The sequence below is a fragment of the Camelina sativa genome, chromosome 16 (genome assembly GCF_000633955.1).
Source record: "Camelina sativa cultivar DH55 chromosome 16, Cs, whole genome shotgun sequence".
NCBI classification, from domain to species: domain Eukaryota; kingdom Viridiplantae; phylum Streptophyta; class Magnoliopsida; order Brassicales; family Brassicaceae; genus Camelina; species Camelina sativa.
In genome coordinates, this window is record NC_025700.1 from 12,070,355 (window position 1) to 12,090,068 (window position 19,714).

Consider the following 19,714-nt stretch of genomic DNA (forward strand, 5'->3'; position numbering starts at 1 on the left):
CACACAATTGTTTCAAATATCACACACAATCATTTCAAATTTCACCCTATTATTTTACACGAAATCAAACACATAATCACACAGTTTCTACAATAGAAGGAGAATAGTAGAAATTTACTTAATTTTCGGAAGAACCCACAAGAATTTTCTTAATTTTGCATTCAATTGATTTAGGTTTTAAAAAAAAATCAAAATTAGGCACATATAAACACAGCGATAAAGAACCGCAAATCGAAATATGTTGAGAGAATGGTGATTACCTTTAATTTCTAACCGTGGCGAGACGAAGCGTTTATAGTTGCTTGTATTATCTGTTGGCGAAATTGAGAAGATGGTGTATAAGGCGACGCGATTCAAATGATTGAGAGCACGAAACGGCGGGACGAAGTGAGACAACATTATAGCAGCGACGACATACACAGGTAAAACGGTGATCATATGCTAACCACCGCTGTATCAGATATCTTGGCGACGGAAGAAGATGCGATTTCGAAAAAGTGAAGGTGAAAGTGATCTCTTGGGCTTTGAGAATATTTTGAGAGAAATAAAACTTGATGGACTCTAGTTTTTTTTGGCCCAAAACTCTTTCATTTTAATTTTGTGCTAATTTTTTTATTTTTAAGAGTTACTGCTAACTTTGGAACAAAAACCTAAATTTGTGTTATTTTTGTCAATTTTATTTTTGCAACTTTTAAAAGGATAGAAAAAAAAAACAGAAATATATAAAGAACTATAACAATTTTATTCTGCTCATCATTATCCTATCTACAAAAGAAATAAACAAATCTAATTTAATGATGCGTAAATATATATATACGCTTCTATCTTCAATTCCTCTCTATCAAGTTTCTTATTCGTTCCCATGGAGAAGCAGGAGACGCTGAAACCTTCCGCCCAACACTTGAACGAAGCTGCCTATAAGCTTCTTGCGAATCCCCACATCGAACCGACAGTGAGATTCATCGCCTCCCTCACAAAGCCAACAGGGAATCAACTGATCAGAACCAAGTTCTTCTGTTTCTGCGTTGACTCTTACCCGGCATGTCTCTCTCTCAAGATCATGCGAATCTATACCTCAAAAGAGCCACGTGTCCATGACGGGATCAGAGAGAATGCAGTAAGGTGTCTGAAAGTGCAACAGAGCTCTGAAGGTAACAAGTAGCTGTGAAGTAGCTCAAAGGGCTGATATGCTGACGTAGCGTGACGTGCTGACATGGAGAAATATTATGGACACAATGACAAGATGCGTGAGAAGGAAGGAAGAAGAGATCAAGATATACTCGAAGATATTGCGAGTATATTTGATAAGAAAAGATAAGAGAAGATATTTTTTTAGAGATAAGGAATATTTCCTTTTACTTAGGATACACAAAGATCTAGGTTAGAGATCGTTTGTGGGGTTATAAAGTGACGAGGGCTAGCCGCAAAAAGAGTTAGCACTTGTGGGATAAAAGTTGTGAGTTTTGTAAACCTTCAAGCAAATACAAAAGGCTCTGAAGGTGAGTGTGTTAGAACTCTTTTAGATCTACACAGGGTGTTGTGGTAGATAGATAGGAGAGTTAGCTTTGTGTCAAGTCTTGTAAGAAAGAGAGTTTTTATAAGATTGATTAAAAGTGTTAGCTTCGCGCGTTCCAAGTGTGTTTATTGAGTGTTTTGAGTTCTCTATACCATAACAATTATTATCAGAGCAGACACCTGATAAAAAGTTCTGATATCTTTTTCAACAGGTGAGATCTTGCGACTATGGTATGGAGAAATCACTGGAGGTTGTTACACTACAAGGTCCATTGAAGCTGGATCCAGAATGCTTTGGTTACTGGAAAGTCTTAATCTAGCAGGTCATCTCGAGCATTGACAAGGAAGCTTGGTTTGTAATGGAGGACGGCTGGTCTCATCCAACTAAGAAGAATGAAGATGGTGAACTGGTGCAAAAACATCGAAAGAAGTGGACTGCTGAAGAAAAGGCTGAGGCCAAGCACAATTCGCAGGCCTTGTCAGTCATCTTCAAATCTCTGCCAAGAGATATCTTCAACCAAGTTCAAGGTTGTGTGTCAGCTAAAGAGGCCTGGGACATTCTCGTAGTCACGTTTGAAGGCACTACTCGAATTAGGCGCACGAGGCTGGACATTCTTGCATCTGACTTTGAGAACCTGCAAATGACTGAAACCGAATCTGTGGCGGATTATAGTAGCCGGTTGAGTGGTATTGCTTAAGAATCTGTTGAGCTGGTCAAGAAATTTCTCAGACGTATACCTGATAAGTTTCAACCGCACAGATCTGCTATTTATGTGATTTTGAATTGAGACGAGCTCAAGTACAATCAAGTTGTTGGGATGATGCAGGCGTTTGAGATGCAATTAAAGAAGAAAGAGAAAATGAATGCTAAGTCATTTGCTCTTAAAGCTGTAGAGGAACAGAAGCTTGTTGAATCTCAGGAGCTTGAAGACGAAGAGAAGGTTGGTCTGTTAGTTAAGAAGTACTTTTGCAAGATGGAAAGAGGTCAGTGAAAGGGGACTATGTCACTCACGGGTGCCGATACTGATAAAGGATTCAGGAAGAGTGAAAAGTCAGAACGATAGTGTGCTGAATGTGAAGGATATGGGCATTACAAGGCTGAGTGTCCAAACAACAAACGTAAGCACTCTCTACAATGCTATGAATGTAAGGGTTTTGGTCATACCAAGATTGATTGTCCATCACAAGGTACTCTCTACAATGCTATGGATGTAAGGGTTTTGGTCATACCAAGATTGATTGTCCATCAGAAGGTAGTAAGCTAAAGTCATACGTCACATGGAGTGAGAGTGATTCATATGGGGAAGATGACAAAGGAGAAATCCTGAACAACTTTATCGCTCTATTGGGAGTTATTGAAGAAGATGAAGGAGATGAAGCACTGCAATTGAATGAGGATTTTGGGAAGAAGATTGAGTCTGACTCAGATGAAGAGGCGGCTGACCTGTCAATGGAAGATCAGATCGCACTTCTTATTCAGACTATTGTGCAAAAGACTCAAGATAACAGTGAGCTGTCTGCAGAGAGAGATACGCTTCAGTTAAACATTGCAATGATATCTAAGGAACATATAGTGAAGAAAAATCCAAGTCATTGCGCGTCGAGAAGCAATTGGAGGAACATTGCAATGATCATCTCTTCAGAATGTGAAGTAAAGGAACCAAGGATTTGGACATCTTACTTAGCAATGGACAATCAAGCACTGCAAAGTGGGGTCTGGGATATCAAGGAACCAACTCCGCTAAGGCCACAAAATTTGTTAAAGGTCAGACCTCTGAGTCGAAACTCCAAGATCAACCTGGTCAACGCAGTCAGTTTCCTAAGACGAATTATCATCACAGACGGATAAATCTGCAGCATGAGATGCTTGAAAGACAGCCGTATGGGGCACATCGCTATCAACAGTCTGTACAGAGACCTGTTGGTCTCAACAGGAGAAGAGGATGCTGGTATTGTGGTCACTTAAATCACTATAAGGCCCATTTCTACAAGTTTCAGAATCGTGTGACGAATCTAGTGTAGAATGGTAGTTTCTATCCAGCTGCCAGAAGAATTAATTAAGGGTATGTCAGAAGAGATGATCTCTACTGTCATGTTGCCTACACAGCGGGCAAAACTGAGGTTGATCAGGCTAAATGGTATTTTGATAGTGGATGTTCCAGACACATGACAGGTGCTCTTGACAATTTGGCTCACATTCGAAGATGGAGGAAAAGGCACAATTCAAGGAAAGGGTGCAACTAGTGGTGACACTCAACCACAACTGAAGGACGTGTTCTTGGTGGATGTTCTGAGGGCAAATCAGATTAGTGTCAGCCAGTTGTGTGACGAAGGATTGTATGTCACTTTCACCAAAAAGGATTGCAAAGCCGTTGATCAACAAGGGTCTGTCAAACTCACAGGACGACGGTCTGGGAATAACTTCTATATGTGGAAATCTGAAACGCAACGTCTGAATGCTACTGCGAAGTTAGACACAAAGTTGTGGCATTAGAAACTTGGTCATTTGAATGTTCGCACCATGATGAAATTGGCAAACCAAGAAGTTGTTCGAGGACTGCCTAAGTTGAAGGCTGATCCACACTTCGTATGCGGTCCATGCAACAAGGGTAAGCAGATCAAAGCATCGCATGGGTCCCTTACAGACATTCGCTCAAGTCATGCACTACAGCTAGTTCACATGGATCTGATGGGGCCTATACAAGTTCAGAATATATCTGGTCGTCGATTCATCTTTGTAATGGTGGATGACTACACTCGCTACACCTGGGTAAGGTTTCTTCGTGATAAATCTGATACTCTTGAGTGTTTCCGTATTCTTGCGTTGCAGATTCAAAGTGAGAAATGCTCAATCGAAACCATTCAAAGCGATCATGGTGGTGAATTTCAGAACGATAAGTTTGAGCAATTCTATGGACATCAAGGTATCACTCATCAATACTCTGCTCCAAGAACGTCGGAACAGAATGGTGTTGTTGAACGTAAGAACAGAACACTGCAAGAGATGGCACGGGCGATGTTGCATGGTAATCAGGTTCCTCATCGATTCTGGGATGAAGCTGTGAACACAGCTTGTTATATCATCAATCGTGTATATGTGCGTCCATGAACCAGTAAGACTCTGTATGAGCTTTGGAAAGTGAAGTCTCCAACTGTGCATTATTTCCATGTGTTTGGATGTCTCTGCTATATTCTAACTGATAAGGATCAGTTGGGCAAATTTGACTTCAAGAGTGATGAGGGATCTTTCGAGGATACTCCGGTCATAGCACTGCTTTTCGGGTGTACAACAAAAGTCTGCGATCTGTCCAAGAGACTGTCAATGTGGTGTTTGACGACACTTTATTCCTACGGAGTGAAGTAGTTCCTCTTGTCTCAGACATGGACCTGGTGACTAATGCTGAGAAGTCTGTGCTAGAAGCTGTCAGTCCTGTTGTTTATGACAGGCCCGTTTCACCACCTGGTTCAGATCCTGTGACTTCTCAGGTTCATAAGAATCAATCCTCTACTGACGTTATAGGTGCGATTCAGGGGGTAGAGTCACTAGAGGGAAGCAGATTGACTTTGCTCAGCTGGTTGGGAAGAAACAAAAGGTTGTCGTTCCGGAATCTGTCTCTCAGGATTCTGATGTAGTGCAATTTGCATGTTTTGTTTCTTCTATTGAGCCCAAGAATCACAAGGAGGCGCTCCGCAACGAGTTCTGAGTTGCTGCTATGCAAGATGAGTTGGACCTATTTGAGCGAAGTGATGTTTGGGAGCTCACTCAGCGTCCTGCTGATGTGAACGTCGTAGGAACAAAGTGGATATTCAAGAATAAGAGTGATGCGAGTGGTTGCATTGTAAGGAACAAGGAAAGGTTGGTAGCTCAAGGGTATTCTCAAATAGAGGGAATTGATTTTGATGAAGTTTACTTTGCATCAGATGGATGTTAAGAGTGCCTTTCTAAATGGAATACTGCAAGAGGAGGTTTATGTTGAGCAACCAAAGGGTTTTGAGAACTCGCAGCATCCTGAACATGTTTATCGACTGAAGAAAGCCCTGTATGGTCTAAAGCAGGCACCACGAGCATGGTATGAGAGACTGACTACATTTCAGATGGATCAAGGATATAGTCAAGGAAGTGTTGACAAAACATTGTTTGTTCTTAACAACAACAATGATCTGATGTTCGTACATATTTATGTAGATGACATTGTCTTTGGTTCCACTTGTCAGCCTCTCGTAAAACAGTTTGTGGAAAGCATGTCTCAGGAGTTTGAGATGAGTATGGTGGGAGAGCTAAGATACTTTTTGGGATTGCAAGTTGAACAATCAGCTGATGGGATTTTTGTATCTCAAAGTACTTATGCTAAGGAACTTGTACAACGTTTTGGCTTGGATAAGAGTAAAGAAGCAAAGATTCCAATGGGCGCAAACGACAAACTCTCCAAGGATGAAGAAGGGCAGTATGTAGATGAGAGACTTTACACAGGAATGATTCGGAGTCTATTATATTTGACTGCTAGTCGGTCTGACATATGTCTGTCAGTAGGAATCTGTGCACGCTATTAAGCAAAGCCCAAGATGTCGCATTTGCTTGCTGTTAAGAAGATCATCAAGTACATCAAAGGGAAATTGGACTTTGGTATCTACTATACCAATGATACTAACACCTGTCTGAGTGGATATTGTGATGCTGATTGGGCAGGTTCTGTGGATGATCGTCGCAGCACAAGTGGAGGTTGCTTTTTCATGGGCAACAATCTGATATTATGGCACAGCAAGAAACAAAATATTGTCTCTCTTTCAACTGTGGAAGCTGAGTACATTGCGCTAGGAAGCTGTTGCACACAACTCGTTTGGATGCGACAAATGGCCTCAGATTATGGTATGAATTCTGATACTCTTTTAATTCATTGTGATAATTTGAGTGCAATAAATATTTCAAAGAATCTTGTTCAGCATTCACGAACCAAACATATAGATATTAGACACCACTTTGTTCGTGAACTAGTTGAGCCGAAACTGATCGAGATTGACCATGTGAGCATGATTTACAGTTAGCTGATTTGTTTACCAAGCCTCTGGACTTTAACAGATTTGTAAATTGGAGGAAGTCCATTGGTGTTTGTGAGTTCTAACTTGTTTTACCTAAGATGTGTTGAGCAGAGACAGGAACATGAGCTAGGACAGATCATGGAAATCCTAAAATATATAGAAGATCAGCACTCTGTAAGCAACTGTGGGAAATAGCTGCCTGTCATGTCGGTCTATCCATTATGTCAAATGTTTTCATGATTAAGGAGGTCAAAGAGGTGTGAAGAGACACACACATTCATTCTCAAGAGGAAAACACTGACTTGGTGATGAAGTTCTTATGATGTCACTGTTATACATGTCGGTGAAACAACTAACAGAAGGCTGTGACACATATATAACAAAATATATATATATATATATATGTGCTATTCAAAGAGAGAATCTCCAGCTGCCTTAACATGTTGGGTTGGATTGCAGACTAAAGGCGTGGCATTGTGAAAGACTACCCACCTGCATCAAGTCTCTCATTTTCAACAATTCAAGAGGTTATGATAGCTCATGGCAAATGTTCTGAACAAGTGGTTGACAAGGCAAAGGTATGGTTAGTAATGTGTTCTCTGTTTCATTTTTTAAACCTTTTTTTTTTTAAATAAAAATAAAAATAAAAATAATATTAATAAAAAAATAAAAATTTTTATTTTGCTCACATGTGTTATTTCTCTATCTGGGTGCCTTCATGTTCGTTGTTCGTGGATGTGTGTATCTGATGATTTGAGTCATGAACAGATACAGTTTCCCTTACCGGAGTGGAGAATCTGATTTATTAGGATCCTGTGATTAATGCACTTGAGATTAAAAAGGGAAAAGTATTTGATGTACCATAACAGATTCATTGAGTGTTTTCAGGGTAGAGTTATTTGATGGGCCGAGGCTTAACAGCCCAAATAAGTTTCAAGAGGGAGTATAAAAGGAGCGGCTAGGGTTTTGAGTTTTTCTTATCCTTGCGATTTCAGATCTTTGTCGTTTAAGCTTCTAATTTCTTTCTTCCTCTGATTTTTCTCTCTAACTCTTGATCACCATGAAATCTGTGTTTAGCGGTTTTCACTATGATTCTAGCTCAGATGAGGAGTTTCACACCCCTCCGTCAGCCCTACCTCCGCCATCTCCTTATGTTTTGATTGATCCTACAACGGCGATGGTCATCTACGAACCCCGAGACGAATCAACTACAGCCGGTGCCAGAGAATCCTTCTCCCAGACCGGTGTCTGTTGAAGCGGATCACGACACATGCGACTCTTCGTCTTCTCTACCAAGAAGGACAAGATCTCGCTTTCCGGTGATTGATCTTACCAGTGATGTGCCTGCGCTAATAAATCAGGGAATCTCATCCCGTCTGCGTAAACGACAATCAGCTGCTGATGCAGACAGCCGCGATACGAAGCGTCCGTCTCTTAGCAGGGACAAGGGTGTGTCCACCTCTCGCAGTGATCCTTCGAAGGAGTTTGATTCTAAATGGTTCATATCCGCTGATGCTGCTCGAAGGTATGGTTTCTTGTCCTCTAGAACCATTGCTGTTGAGGTGTGGTACTCTCTGGGAGTAGATGATCCGGCTAGGGAGATGCTTGATCAAGCTGGGTTGTTGAAAACAGTCCCTCAAATCGGATCTTATGATTCCGATGTAGTCTATGAATTCTGGGCAAATCTTCCAGCAGTGTAGGTTGAAGGGAACTCGGTTAATATGTTAGTCCGAGACTTTGTGTATGAGTTTTCCCCAAGTCGCATTAATGCCCTGTTCAGACTCCATACCGTTGATGTGCGTGAACAGAGACTGCAGACAGCTGCAAGTCTGGAGGAGGATCTTGCTCTTTTTTTATCTGGTGGTAAAGTGAAGACTTGCAAGCAGCTGGTGTCGACGACAATCAAGGACCCGGTAATCAAGGATTTGAATAAGATGTGCTGCAGCAACTGGTCTCCCACGGTGAAGACATGGTACATCTCAGCAAACAGAGCCATGGTGATCTACATGATCATGCATTGCATTACGTTTGATTTTCGGAGAATGATCTATGATCAGATCATCCAGTTGGGTCTTAAAGCTCAGTCCGGATTTCGTCTACCGTTTCCCAATCTCATTTATTAGCTCCTGGAAGCTTAGCGCCCTGTTCCGAGTCTTCGGCAACAAGACACGAAGAAGGCAAAGGGCAAGAAAACTGTGCCACGGCCTGCGGAGGCGGTTCGTCACAGTGGTGAGTCGACAGAGCGCAAAGCCATTCGGTTGGCTATTCAGATTCTGCAAGATGCCTTGGACGCTTGTAAGTAATCACTTCTCTGTGTGCATTTCTAAGTTTTCCTGATATTTTTGACTAAACTATGCCAACCAAGCAGGGGGAGATGAGTCTGATTCAGATGCTTGAGGGGGAGTATGAGCTGTGGGGGAGCTGTTTTTTGTTTTTGGCTGTTTAACTCCTTATTGTTCTTTTTCAGACTTGTATTATTTTTTTTTATTATTGGTTTTGAGACTTGTTCTGGTTTGTCTGACATTTTGACTGGTCATAATGCTTATTCGTTGATCGGTTAACCTGCTGTTGCTTTTGAGAATTGTGATGCAGTGTTGGTACAGTTGTGTTTGCTTTTGGGTTGTTTCTGCTTGTGTATGTGTCAGCAGGTTAAATACGATGGATGCTTGTTTGCCAAGTTCAGTCAAAAAAGGGGAGATTGAAAGTGCAACATAGCTCTGAAGGTAACAAGTAGCTGTGAAGTAGCTCAGAGGGCTGATATGCTGATGTGGTGTGATGTGCTGACGTGGAAAAATATTGTGGATACAATGACAAGATGTGTGAGAAGGAAGGAAGAAGAGATCAAGATATACTCGAAGATATTGAGAGTATATTTGATAGGAAAAGATAAGGGAAGATATTTTCTTAGAGATAAGGAATATTTCCTTTTAGTTAGGATACAGAAAGATCTAGGTTAGAGATCATTTGTGGGGTTATAAAGTGACAAGGGCTAGCCGCAAAAAGAGTTAGCACTCATGGGATAAAAGTTGTGAGTTTTGTAAATCTTCAAGCAAATACAAAAGGCTTTGAAGGTGAGTGTGTTAGAACTCTTTTAGATCTACACAGGGTGTTGTGTTAGATAGATAGGAGAGTTAGCTTTGTGTCAAGTTTTGTTAGAAAGAGAGTTTTTATAAGATTGATTAAAAGCGTTAGCTTGTGATGTTCATATATTTTACCCTGTTTTCCCTTAATATATTCACATCTTTTGCATCTTTTGCTATCCATTTTGACCATTATTGCATAGCTTTAGGACTGTTCTTGCATTAGAGTTTAGTTGCATTGCATTTGCATCTTTTCATGCATAAACAGGTGATTTTGGAGCTTAAGGAGCATGGAAGCAATGCTGAGGAGAAGTGAAGCAATCATGAGGAGAAAGCAAGAGAGTTAAGGCTGAAGAACCAAGGTCCGGAGTCCCACTCGACCGCCCACTCGACCAGACACTCGACCGTGTGCTGAGAGTGACTCGACCGAGTGGAAGGAGCACAAGAAAACCCAACTCGAACGGTCACTCGACCGAGCACCGGGTCGAGTCGGCCGAGCCGCCTGGCTATTTTTTCTTTTAGCGTTTTTAGGGCTTCCCCTTCTTTTTCCTATTTAAGGACCTTGTATCCTGCAGCCAAAGAGTCCAGCTTTTTAGATAGTCAAAAACCTAGTTTTTACCCTTTTGGGAATTATTCCTTTTTCACTTTTATTTTTAGATCGTGTACCTCCTTGAAGGAGAAAAACATAAGATTCTTTGATTTTGTTGGTTCCATAACTTTCAAGATATTAAGAATTCGTGTTTGATTCCTTCTTCAATATTGTAGATCTTTGCTTTATCTTTCTATTGATGCAAGTTTCGGTATTTTCTAGGTTTATTACTTTGTTGTTCATCATGTGTTCTTGTGAGAAGTTGCTTAGGATCTTGAGGATGGGTTAGGCTGGGTTGTGTTTGAGGTTTGTTTGATTTGGTCAAGCTTGATTGTTGTAGATCTCTTCTAGGCTAGATGTTCTTAATGCTGGTCCTATAACNTAGGATCTGATTTCAAGCCTCTTAGCATCACACCAATGTCTAAGGAGCATAGATAAGGCTAGATCTAGAGACTATCATTAGGCTTGCTAAGAGATTAGATGTATTGTTTGGTATTTGACATATTGTTTAATGCATGCTTGTGTAGATTCTTTACTTTGTGAGAACAAGTCTAGAGATGCATGAGTTTGATTGTTTCTTGCCATGAGAGTGGATTAAACATGTCTTAGAAATATATGTCTAGAGATTAGCTCAAGTTGTTTGAGATTTGTTGACCAAGTTAGATGACCTCAATCATAGTCCAGCCCATGAATCCCTCCTCAAGGCCTTCCTTGTTTATTGATTTCCTAGTTTAAATCTTGTTGTTTGATCGTTGTTTGATTTGCTTTTGTATTGCTCTGTTTTTCTTGCATTGCTCTGTTTTCCGGATTTGTCCAGCTCGACCCTGCACTCGATCTACACTCGATCGAGTGCTTGCTCGAGTTCATCCCCAGAACTTTCATTTATGCTTTGTAGTTGTCCTGTCTTATCTCTTGTCTCCTTCTAGTTGCATTTCTGTTGCATTTACTTAGTGTCCTGTTCATTACTTGCCTTGCATTAGTTCATTACCATAGTTTCTATTTCTGTTCTAGCTTCATAACTGTTATAATCATTTTGTTTCATTTACATTTAGCACCTAGTTCTAGTAGCTTTTACATTCTGCATTTTACATTTCATCATAGGATTATTAGTGACAAACATCCTTAATATTTGGCTTGACTTAGACATATATGCACATCCTGATTGCTTGCAAACACTCAGATTGGATTGACACCTCTTATACTACAACAGCATAAGGGGAATTGAAACACCTTGCTTTCACCATTGTTCATCATCATACCATTCATTCACATTCCATTTCACACACCAAGAAAGATATTAGTTTCAGCTTGGCGCGTTCCAAGTGTGTTTATTACGTGTTTTGAGTTCTCTATACCATAACAGTGTCTCCACGCTATTTTCATCTTAGAAGAAGCGTCTTTGAATTCAGAAGTGGTTCACGTACTCTCGCCTGAACTCATATCTTGCCTTGAAGAACAAGTCATCTCGGAAAGAAATTTCAAGATTCTTTCCATGCTTGTGAACAGTATTGCGTTCGAGATATTCACCATTCACGAAGAAACGTGGGTTGACTTGTGTGAGTTTATCTCCTGTAGAGCTGAGGCAGAGTTTGCGAAAGCTGTTTTCGTGTTCACGAGCTTGTCCATGCCTTCGGATAAAGAATTGTTTGTGCTTCCACTCATGGATAATCTTTTACCAGCGATCTTGAAACGGTTAGGAAACGTCCACGAGGGTTCGGTTTCGAGCCAGTGGGGTTTAGCGTTCATGGGTGGGTTTTGTGCGGCAGTTCATTTGTTGGAGACGACAAGTGTTGCTTTGGTGGAGAATCTTGTTAATGAGATGTTGAAGTCTGTGAACAGAGGAATGGAATTAGGGTTTCTTGGGAAGGCGCTTCGGGATGTTGAAATCGCTGTGGTGCAACAGTTATGGTGGTATTGTACTACCAAGTTTAGATTCGTTTTAGGTTTTATTAGGAGGATTGATGCGATGATCAGTGAGGAGACAACGAAGGATGTGTTGCAAGGGATTAAGATGGTTGTGGAAAAGAAGATACGTGAAATTGGTTGAAGAGATTTATAAGGATGATCACAAAGATTGGCTTCATCAGCGTCATTGAATTTTATACTTTTCTTCTCTGAAACACAATTTTGATTTGTAGGTTTTTGATATGAGTAGTGTGTTATGTTTTGTGAAATAGTTTTTCAGGACTAACTTTTTTTGGCATAAATTTGGTATTTTGGTTTGTAATGATTTTTTTTTTTTCAACCGAACATTAAATTAGAAGGTAACTCCAAGGTCGGTTGCCCAAACTGGAGGGAAAGAGTTNCAGAAATTAACAATCATGAAGAGCGGGCGAGACAATCAGCCCGTACATTGGACGTACGTGGGATCCTCAAAAGCAAGAAGGATGGAAATGATGAGCGAAGTAAGCTAAACTCATCCAACAGATTGGAAAAAGCGGGTCATTCATCAGGGAACTGCACCATCACCACTAGTTCAGCACAATCCATCTCGAAACTCTGACAGTCAACACCCGCCTGCAAAATAGATGCCATCGCCCAAATCAACGCCTGAACATCCGAATATAGAGGTGAAGGACCGCACGCTGGCCTCATGCTCCCAGTAATAACGTCCTATCTTCACTATTGCACAACCACCAATAACGTCCTATCCTCAATATCCCAGTAATAACGTCCGTTTGTAATGATTTTTTTTTTTACTGATGATGACCAAAGTTTTACGATATGTAATGTTTTGACTACACCAAAACGAAAATTTTCATTTCTTTCCAGTAACTTGACCGGATCATCTTGCATGTACACACGAAAAAAAAAAAAAAACCTCTGTTCCTTGATTGTTATTTTTTTCTTTTAGTTTTCACATTCACAAAATAATAATTTTAGTTTTAGCAATACATCCATCATTTTCTATCGCCATGTTGGTCCAGACCAGAGATCGATTCTCCCCAAGCACAGAATTGTTAGCTTTATCTCTTTGGCCATATGGATATAGGTCTATTGTTTGCGGCCTATTTGAAAACTTGGGGGACCCTACCCATGAAATACCCTCTCCCTAGAGATTAGTCTCGGACTCCTCCATAGGTCTGAGGATTTACCTGAGTTACAAAAAAAGAACACCTTGTCATAACTTTACATATGATTAAAATTAATTCATTTTAGTTATATATATATATATATATAAATTATTGTGGAACAAAAAAACCTATAAACTATTTCTAAGAAACAGAGGAAATCTTTATTAACATTTACGAAGTAAAATTTTAGAGAGTAGCCTTTGTGTTAGTAATTATTTACAAAGAATGTAATTGATTTAAACCTCTAAAATTTGAATTCATACAATTAATCATCAAAGTAAAGAGTTTTGTTATTGTGAACCTTCAAAGTGGCTTTTATATTTACATATCTATAAAAACTAGGTTTTGAACCCACGCGTAAACCTTCAAAGTGGCTTTTCTATTTACATATCTATAAAAACTAGGTTTTGAACCCACGCTACGCGTGGGTATATTTGATATATTTTGATGAAAACTATATATGATTGATGACAGTAGTAAAATATTATCTTATAAAAAAATTAAATTAGTATTAAGGAAAAAGTTAAATTTTAGATACACAATTTTTTTAAATATCAAAATCAGTTGTGTTATAAAATTAAATCTGATAAAAAAAATCATGAATTTAACTCGACATCCAGGCGAGGTGAATTAAACTGATGACCTCACATATTCTAAACCATTTCTTTGACCACTCGTTTTGATATTTAATTGATCGCTACCACCTCTGTTTTCGTGTTTTTTATTCAATATTTTCTTATTCTTCATATTCTTTATTGTCATTTCTATTGTCAAATTTTGTGGTAATCGTCACCATTACTTTTACCATATGGTTCTTCGCTATACTCTTTTTCTTCTTCATCCTCGTCAACTTCTTCACTTTTTTCCACTAAAAAAGCTTTTTTTTAGACTACCACACAACTTATTAATCCATCAAACTCCAAGAACAAAATCATTTATTTTCTCATTAAAATAAAAAATAAGATAAAAAATAAAAAATTAATGAAAAAATATCAACTTAGCTATAAAATCATACACAAAAATATGTTTCACAGCTCATAAGAAATAAAAAGCACAAACGTTGATAATTAAGATAATTTATGTTTTACATAAATATTTATAATATTTTAAACTTTTTAAAGGTTTCGAAATATAAATTTTGAACCTTTTGAAAAGTTTCAATATTTATAATATTTAAAACTTTTCAAATTTAAAAATTATAATATTTAAAAACTTTTTAAAAGCTAAGAACTTTTAAAAGTTTCAATATTTATAATATTTTAAACGTTTAAAATATATTTAAAAACTTTTTAAAAGCTAAGAACTTTAAATATTAAAGCTTTAAAATTTTTTAAATCTTATAATTTATTTTCTTGAAACTTTTTAAAGTTTTAATTTGATCAAATAAAAAACCGGATCAAACTGAATATACTTTTAAACTTGGACACCTGATAAATCAAGCTTTCCTATTCATTCGTTGTTGGAAGCATATTAATCTTATTTACACTGGTTCTGAACCATTGTCTAAAAATTTTCTAGCCGATGTGGGATATTGTGCATAGTTCTTTTATTTTCATAAATTTAAAATTTTTCTTCTTCTAAAAAATTCTGGAAATTTTAAAAAATGTTAATGAATGACATGTCAAATCCTGATTGGTTGTTTAAAATAATTCTTAATATTAAAAATTCTGGAGATTTTTAAAAAATGTTAATTAGTGAAGTGTCTAATCACAATTGGAGGTTTAAAATCCTATGTGGACGCCTTTAAGAGTTTATAGCTCCTACTTTTTATTAGTATAGATTAAGGGAAAAAATGATTCATCAACAAATAATTTACTTTTGTTATAATTAATGACATAGGTTTAAATTTTTTATTTATCATTAATAATGTATGTTAAAATTCAAAGAAAAACAACAAAATTTCCTTATTTCTGTTGTGAGTTCTCTCTTTTCTCACTTACGGCCGGAAACTTGATGTTAATTATAGTAGATCTAAAAGGATATTGGAGTAAGATTTTTTAAAAAACCATTTACGACGAGATAAAAGAGAGGGCCACATAAAAAAATTATTTACTTTTTGTAATTTTAAAATAAATTATTCATGTTTTGCAAAGTTTTCGGTTCAGTTTGGCCACACAGTGGATGAGTTGACAAAGACGGAATTGAGGGAATTTTAGGAATAACCAATCAGGGTGGCATGGGCTCTTATCTGGGAATTCCTGAGAGTTTGGGGGGTCAAAGACAAAGGTTTTTTCTTTTGTTCGGGATCGTCTGCAGAGCCGGACGACCGGCTGGTCCGCAAAGTTACTTTCAAAAGGAGGGAAAGAGGTGATGATTAGGTCTGTTGCGACGGCTGTTCCGACTTTTGTAATGTCTTGTTATCGTCTGCCCAAGACTATTACATCAAAGCTCACTAACGCCGTGGCAAATTTTTAGTGGAGTACAAATGGTCAGACAGGAGGTATGCATTGGATCGCTTGGGAAAGACTTTGTTGCAGCAAACAGCTGGGTGGCTTGGGTTTCAAGAGTGTTGATGATTTTAACACGGCTTTACTGGCAAAGCAGTTGTGGTGATTGATAGATTGTCCGGACACACTCTTTGCCAGGGTTTTTAACAGTAGGTACTACCGGAACTCTGATCCTATGGATCCAATACGGTCTTATTCACCCTCATATGGGTGGCGCAGTATCGTATCTGCTCGCTCTCTGGTGAACAAAGGGTTCATTATACGGGTTGGCTCAGGGACCTCCATCTCTATATGGGCTGATCCCTGGGTTCCGGCTAAATTCCCGAGACCAGCCTTAAGTAATGGTCATTCTAAGGACCCAACTTTCTGGTTACCTCATTTAATTGATCGTCGAACGAATACTTGGCGAAAGGATCTGCTTACGCAGCATTTAGATCCTTTGGATGTCGCTATGATTGAGGTGATACCTCTAAGCAGTTGCCCCAAGGCAGATTATTTCTGATGGCACTTTACTAAAACTGGAAAATATACGGTAAAATCTGGGTATGAGACGGGACGCTTAGCTGTTCACGGTCCTTTTCGGGCATTCGGATCTGGTCCCTCGATCGCTCCCCTCCTCGCTCGGGTTTGGGAAGTGGAATGTCCTCCTAAACTTCAACATTTTTTGTGGCAAGTGTTATCGGGATGTATTTCGGTGTCGGCTAATTTGCGCCGACGGGGGATGGGTTGTGATGTCGTTTGTACACGGTGCGGGATGGAGGAGGAGGACATAAATCATGCTATTTTCTTATGTCCACCGGCCCGATAGGTCTGGGCTTTAGCCAATGTATCAGTGGGCCGCAGCTCTTTCCAACAAACTCTGTATATGCTAATGTTGATCATTTCCTAGATCCAAAGGGTCCGGGTTCACAGGTCATGGCCTTTCCTTGGTTGATGTGGTATATTTGGAAAGCTAGGAATGCCCGAGTTTTTGAAAATCAGGTTGAACGCCCGGATGACGTTGTCCGGGTGGTGGTAGGAGAGGCTTTGACCTGGCAGGAGGCTCAGGTAGAGGTTGCGGGGGAGGATTTTCCTTCCACTCCTACGCATCCAACGCCTAGGCATGGGGGGGGATTATCTCTTCATACGGATTTTCTGGGGAAGAGATGTTATGTTGACGGCTCTTGGAAAGCGACTAATACTTTTGCAGGTGCAGGATGGTGATGTATTTCGTCACAAGGATCGCCCCCAGTGCTTGGAGCGACAAATTTCCGGCGAAGTTTATCCCGCTACATGCTGAAGTTGAAGCTTTCATTTGGGCGCTGCGATGCATGATTGGACATGACTTCCGGGATGTGGCGTTTCTTACCGACTGCTCTTACTTGGTGAAGATGGTGTCTTCCCCAAATGAGTGGCCAGCCTTTGCAGCATACCTAGACGACATTCAGAGCGACAGGGAGGAGTTCTATAATTTCTCTTTGACTTATGTTTCTCGTAGTGCTAATGTACGAGCGGAATCTTTAGCACGCCAAGCGCATATGTCTCCGCATCATGTTTTGTTTGTAGACAGGTTTTCTCCAAATTAGCTCGTTTGAGTTTATTATTTTGTTGACAAAAAAAATAAAATAAATTATTAATGATTAATATAAAAATGAATTAAAATAATTTTTAAAGCCATCTTAGTATTTGTTATGAATTTTCATGTAATCAATTTACTTGTTAATTTTAATAGATCCGTGAATACGAAAGCCACATTTTTTTTATGGTTTGGTCCGATGACAAAAAAAGGATAAAAAACATGGAAGCAAAGAACAATCAGTCCACCGACTTCAATAAAGAATCAGCGAAGTGATAAACACAATCAGTCAATCGACATCGACAAAAACAACAATCTTTTTGGCGTCAATGAAGTGATAAACGATTTTGAAGATTCTCCTAGATGACACCTCAAGGAGAAAGAAAACATGCTGTCAAAGGGCGATTACTTGGAAGCCTTTCACAGGTAGTCCGAGGATACTGAGCCGTCAACAGCGTCGAACATAGAGCTCTCAATCACCGACTCCACCCGCATCAAGTAAGAGACCTTCTTTGAACATTAATCCGGAGGAAATCAACTTGGAATGATTCAGAGAGAGAGTGTCGATCGACTAAACTAAACTTTTTTACAAAGAGATTTGAATTAGTGATTTTGTGAACAAACTAAACTTGTTTTTAAACCTGATTTTTAACCTTGAATTTTACAAAGAGATTTGGATTTTCTGGTTTTAAATTTAGATAATAATTGCAGTGATAACTGATTTATTTTACAAAACTGTTTAGAGTTCTAAATCTGATTTTAATTGCTTGAACCTTAATTAATTTACTGATTTAATATTTCATAATTACCTGAGAAATTCCCTAGCCCTAACCTTTTGATCCTTGATTTTTCACAGCTTTTATTTAATATTTTGCATTGTTTTTCAATATTTAAATCAACTTGTTTAGCTTAATTATAAAACTCTATAATTTATTGTGTAGTCTAGAGTCCTTGTGGAATTCGGCCCCTAAGTATTACAGTGACCTCTTTATTTGAGAGAGTAGCTCTATGGTTTAAATTTGAGCACATCAAATTTTAGCGCCGTTGTCGGGGACTCTTTGATCTACCATTAGATTTGAGTTTTTAATTTCGTCTAAATTTTTATTTTTATTTTCTACTTACACGTTTTTGTTTTTCTTCTCTTTGGTGTTTCAGGTGCATGGCTCCTAGACGTCACACAAGGAGCAACAAGACTAGTCCTACCGTGAAGCTTTCAAACCAAGAGTTGGGAAAACTTGAGCATGAGAACAGAAAAGCAGCCACATCCTTGAAGATGGTTAGCACCATCATTTTGACTCGTGATGAGGATGGTGCTTTAAGGGATCAAGAGGGCCACTTGCGCAATAAGCAGGGCCAAAAGCTTGATACAGAAGGCAATGTGATTGCTGAAGCTGTTGTCAACGAGCAAGCTGTTGTCAACCAGCAAGCTGGTGTCATTAACGGGCAAGCCGATGGTGTCGACCGACCACGTCCTGAACCCGGTTCAAAGACAGGATCCAAATCGAGACTTGATCAGGACCATTGCAGACTTCAACAAAGCTGACCTGGTTTATCAGAACCGATCTGCAATTGTTCCTCCTCCATTCCAAAGGAATGACTTTGAGCTAAAGCCTGCTTACTTCCAGCTGGTTGGACAGAGACCTTTCTCAAACCTGCCCAATTAGAAGCCTTTGGACCACATTGAAAATTTTGAAGATCTTGTGACTAATATCAAAGCTAATGGAGTAACTGAAGATTACATCTATTGCAAGCTCTTTCCATACTCACTTGCAGGATAAGCATCTCAATGATTGAAACAGTTACCAGCTGGATCTTTAACATCTTGGCAAAAAATTAAGGTGGCTTTCATTAATTATTTTTATGATGATGCTATGTCTGATGAGTTGAGAGTGAAGCTGTCCTCTTTCAAGCAAAGACCAGATGAAGCTTGCAAGGCAGCTTGGCTGAGATTTAAGGCTTATCAGAGGGACTGTCCACACCATGGTTTTTCAAGAGTGCAATTGCTGAGTATTTTCTTCAGAGGGTGTGATTGGGAATATCAACTAGCTTTAGATGTTGTAAGTCATGGGAATTTCAAAACAAGATGTTCAGAAGATGATGAAGCTTTGATTGAGAATCTGGCCTCCAGCAATAGCACTTAGAGAGCATATGCTGAAAGGAAGAGATTGCATGGAGGATTTGATTCAAACCAGTCAGTCCAATTTGCTGCTGAGGTTGAGACATTTGAGACAGAGCCAGAGAATACAGAGGAGAATATCAACTATGTGTATGGAGTTGGGAATCAAGATCAGAGATTCGGTAATCAGCAAAACAACAGGCCTTATAGTGGGAACTCTTCAGGCTACACTTCCAAGCCAGAGTATCAGCAGCAGCAACAGGGCACTGAGTACACAAGGACTTATGGTAATAACTCATAT

At 39.1% G+C, this 19,714-nt stretch overlaps 1 protein-coding gene across 1 annotated transcript; it reads left to right on the plus strand.

Annotated features, from left to right (window-relative positions):
* On the plus strand, positions 863-12,268 carry LOC104753589. Its single transcript, XM_010475821.1, has 2 exons — positions 863-1,132; positions 11,585-12,268. The coding sequence occupies exons 1-2, from the start codon at positions 863-865 to the stop codon at positions 12,266-12,268; spliced, it is 954 nt and encodes a 317-aa protein (XP_010474123.1).

Bases quoted from the DNA above. Each gene is read 5' to 3' on its own strand.
- LOC104753589 (XM_010475821.1), top strand. From the start codon at position 863: ATGGAGAAGCAGGAGACGCTGAAACCTTCCGCCCAACACTTGAACGAA. The intron at 1,133-11,584 runs GTGCAACAGAGC...ATACCATAACAG, and splicing joins ATGCAGTAAGGTGTCTGAAA to TGTCTCCACGCTATTTTCAT.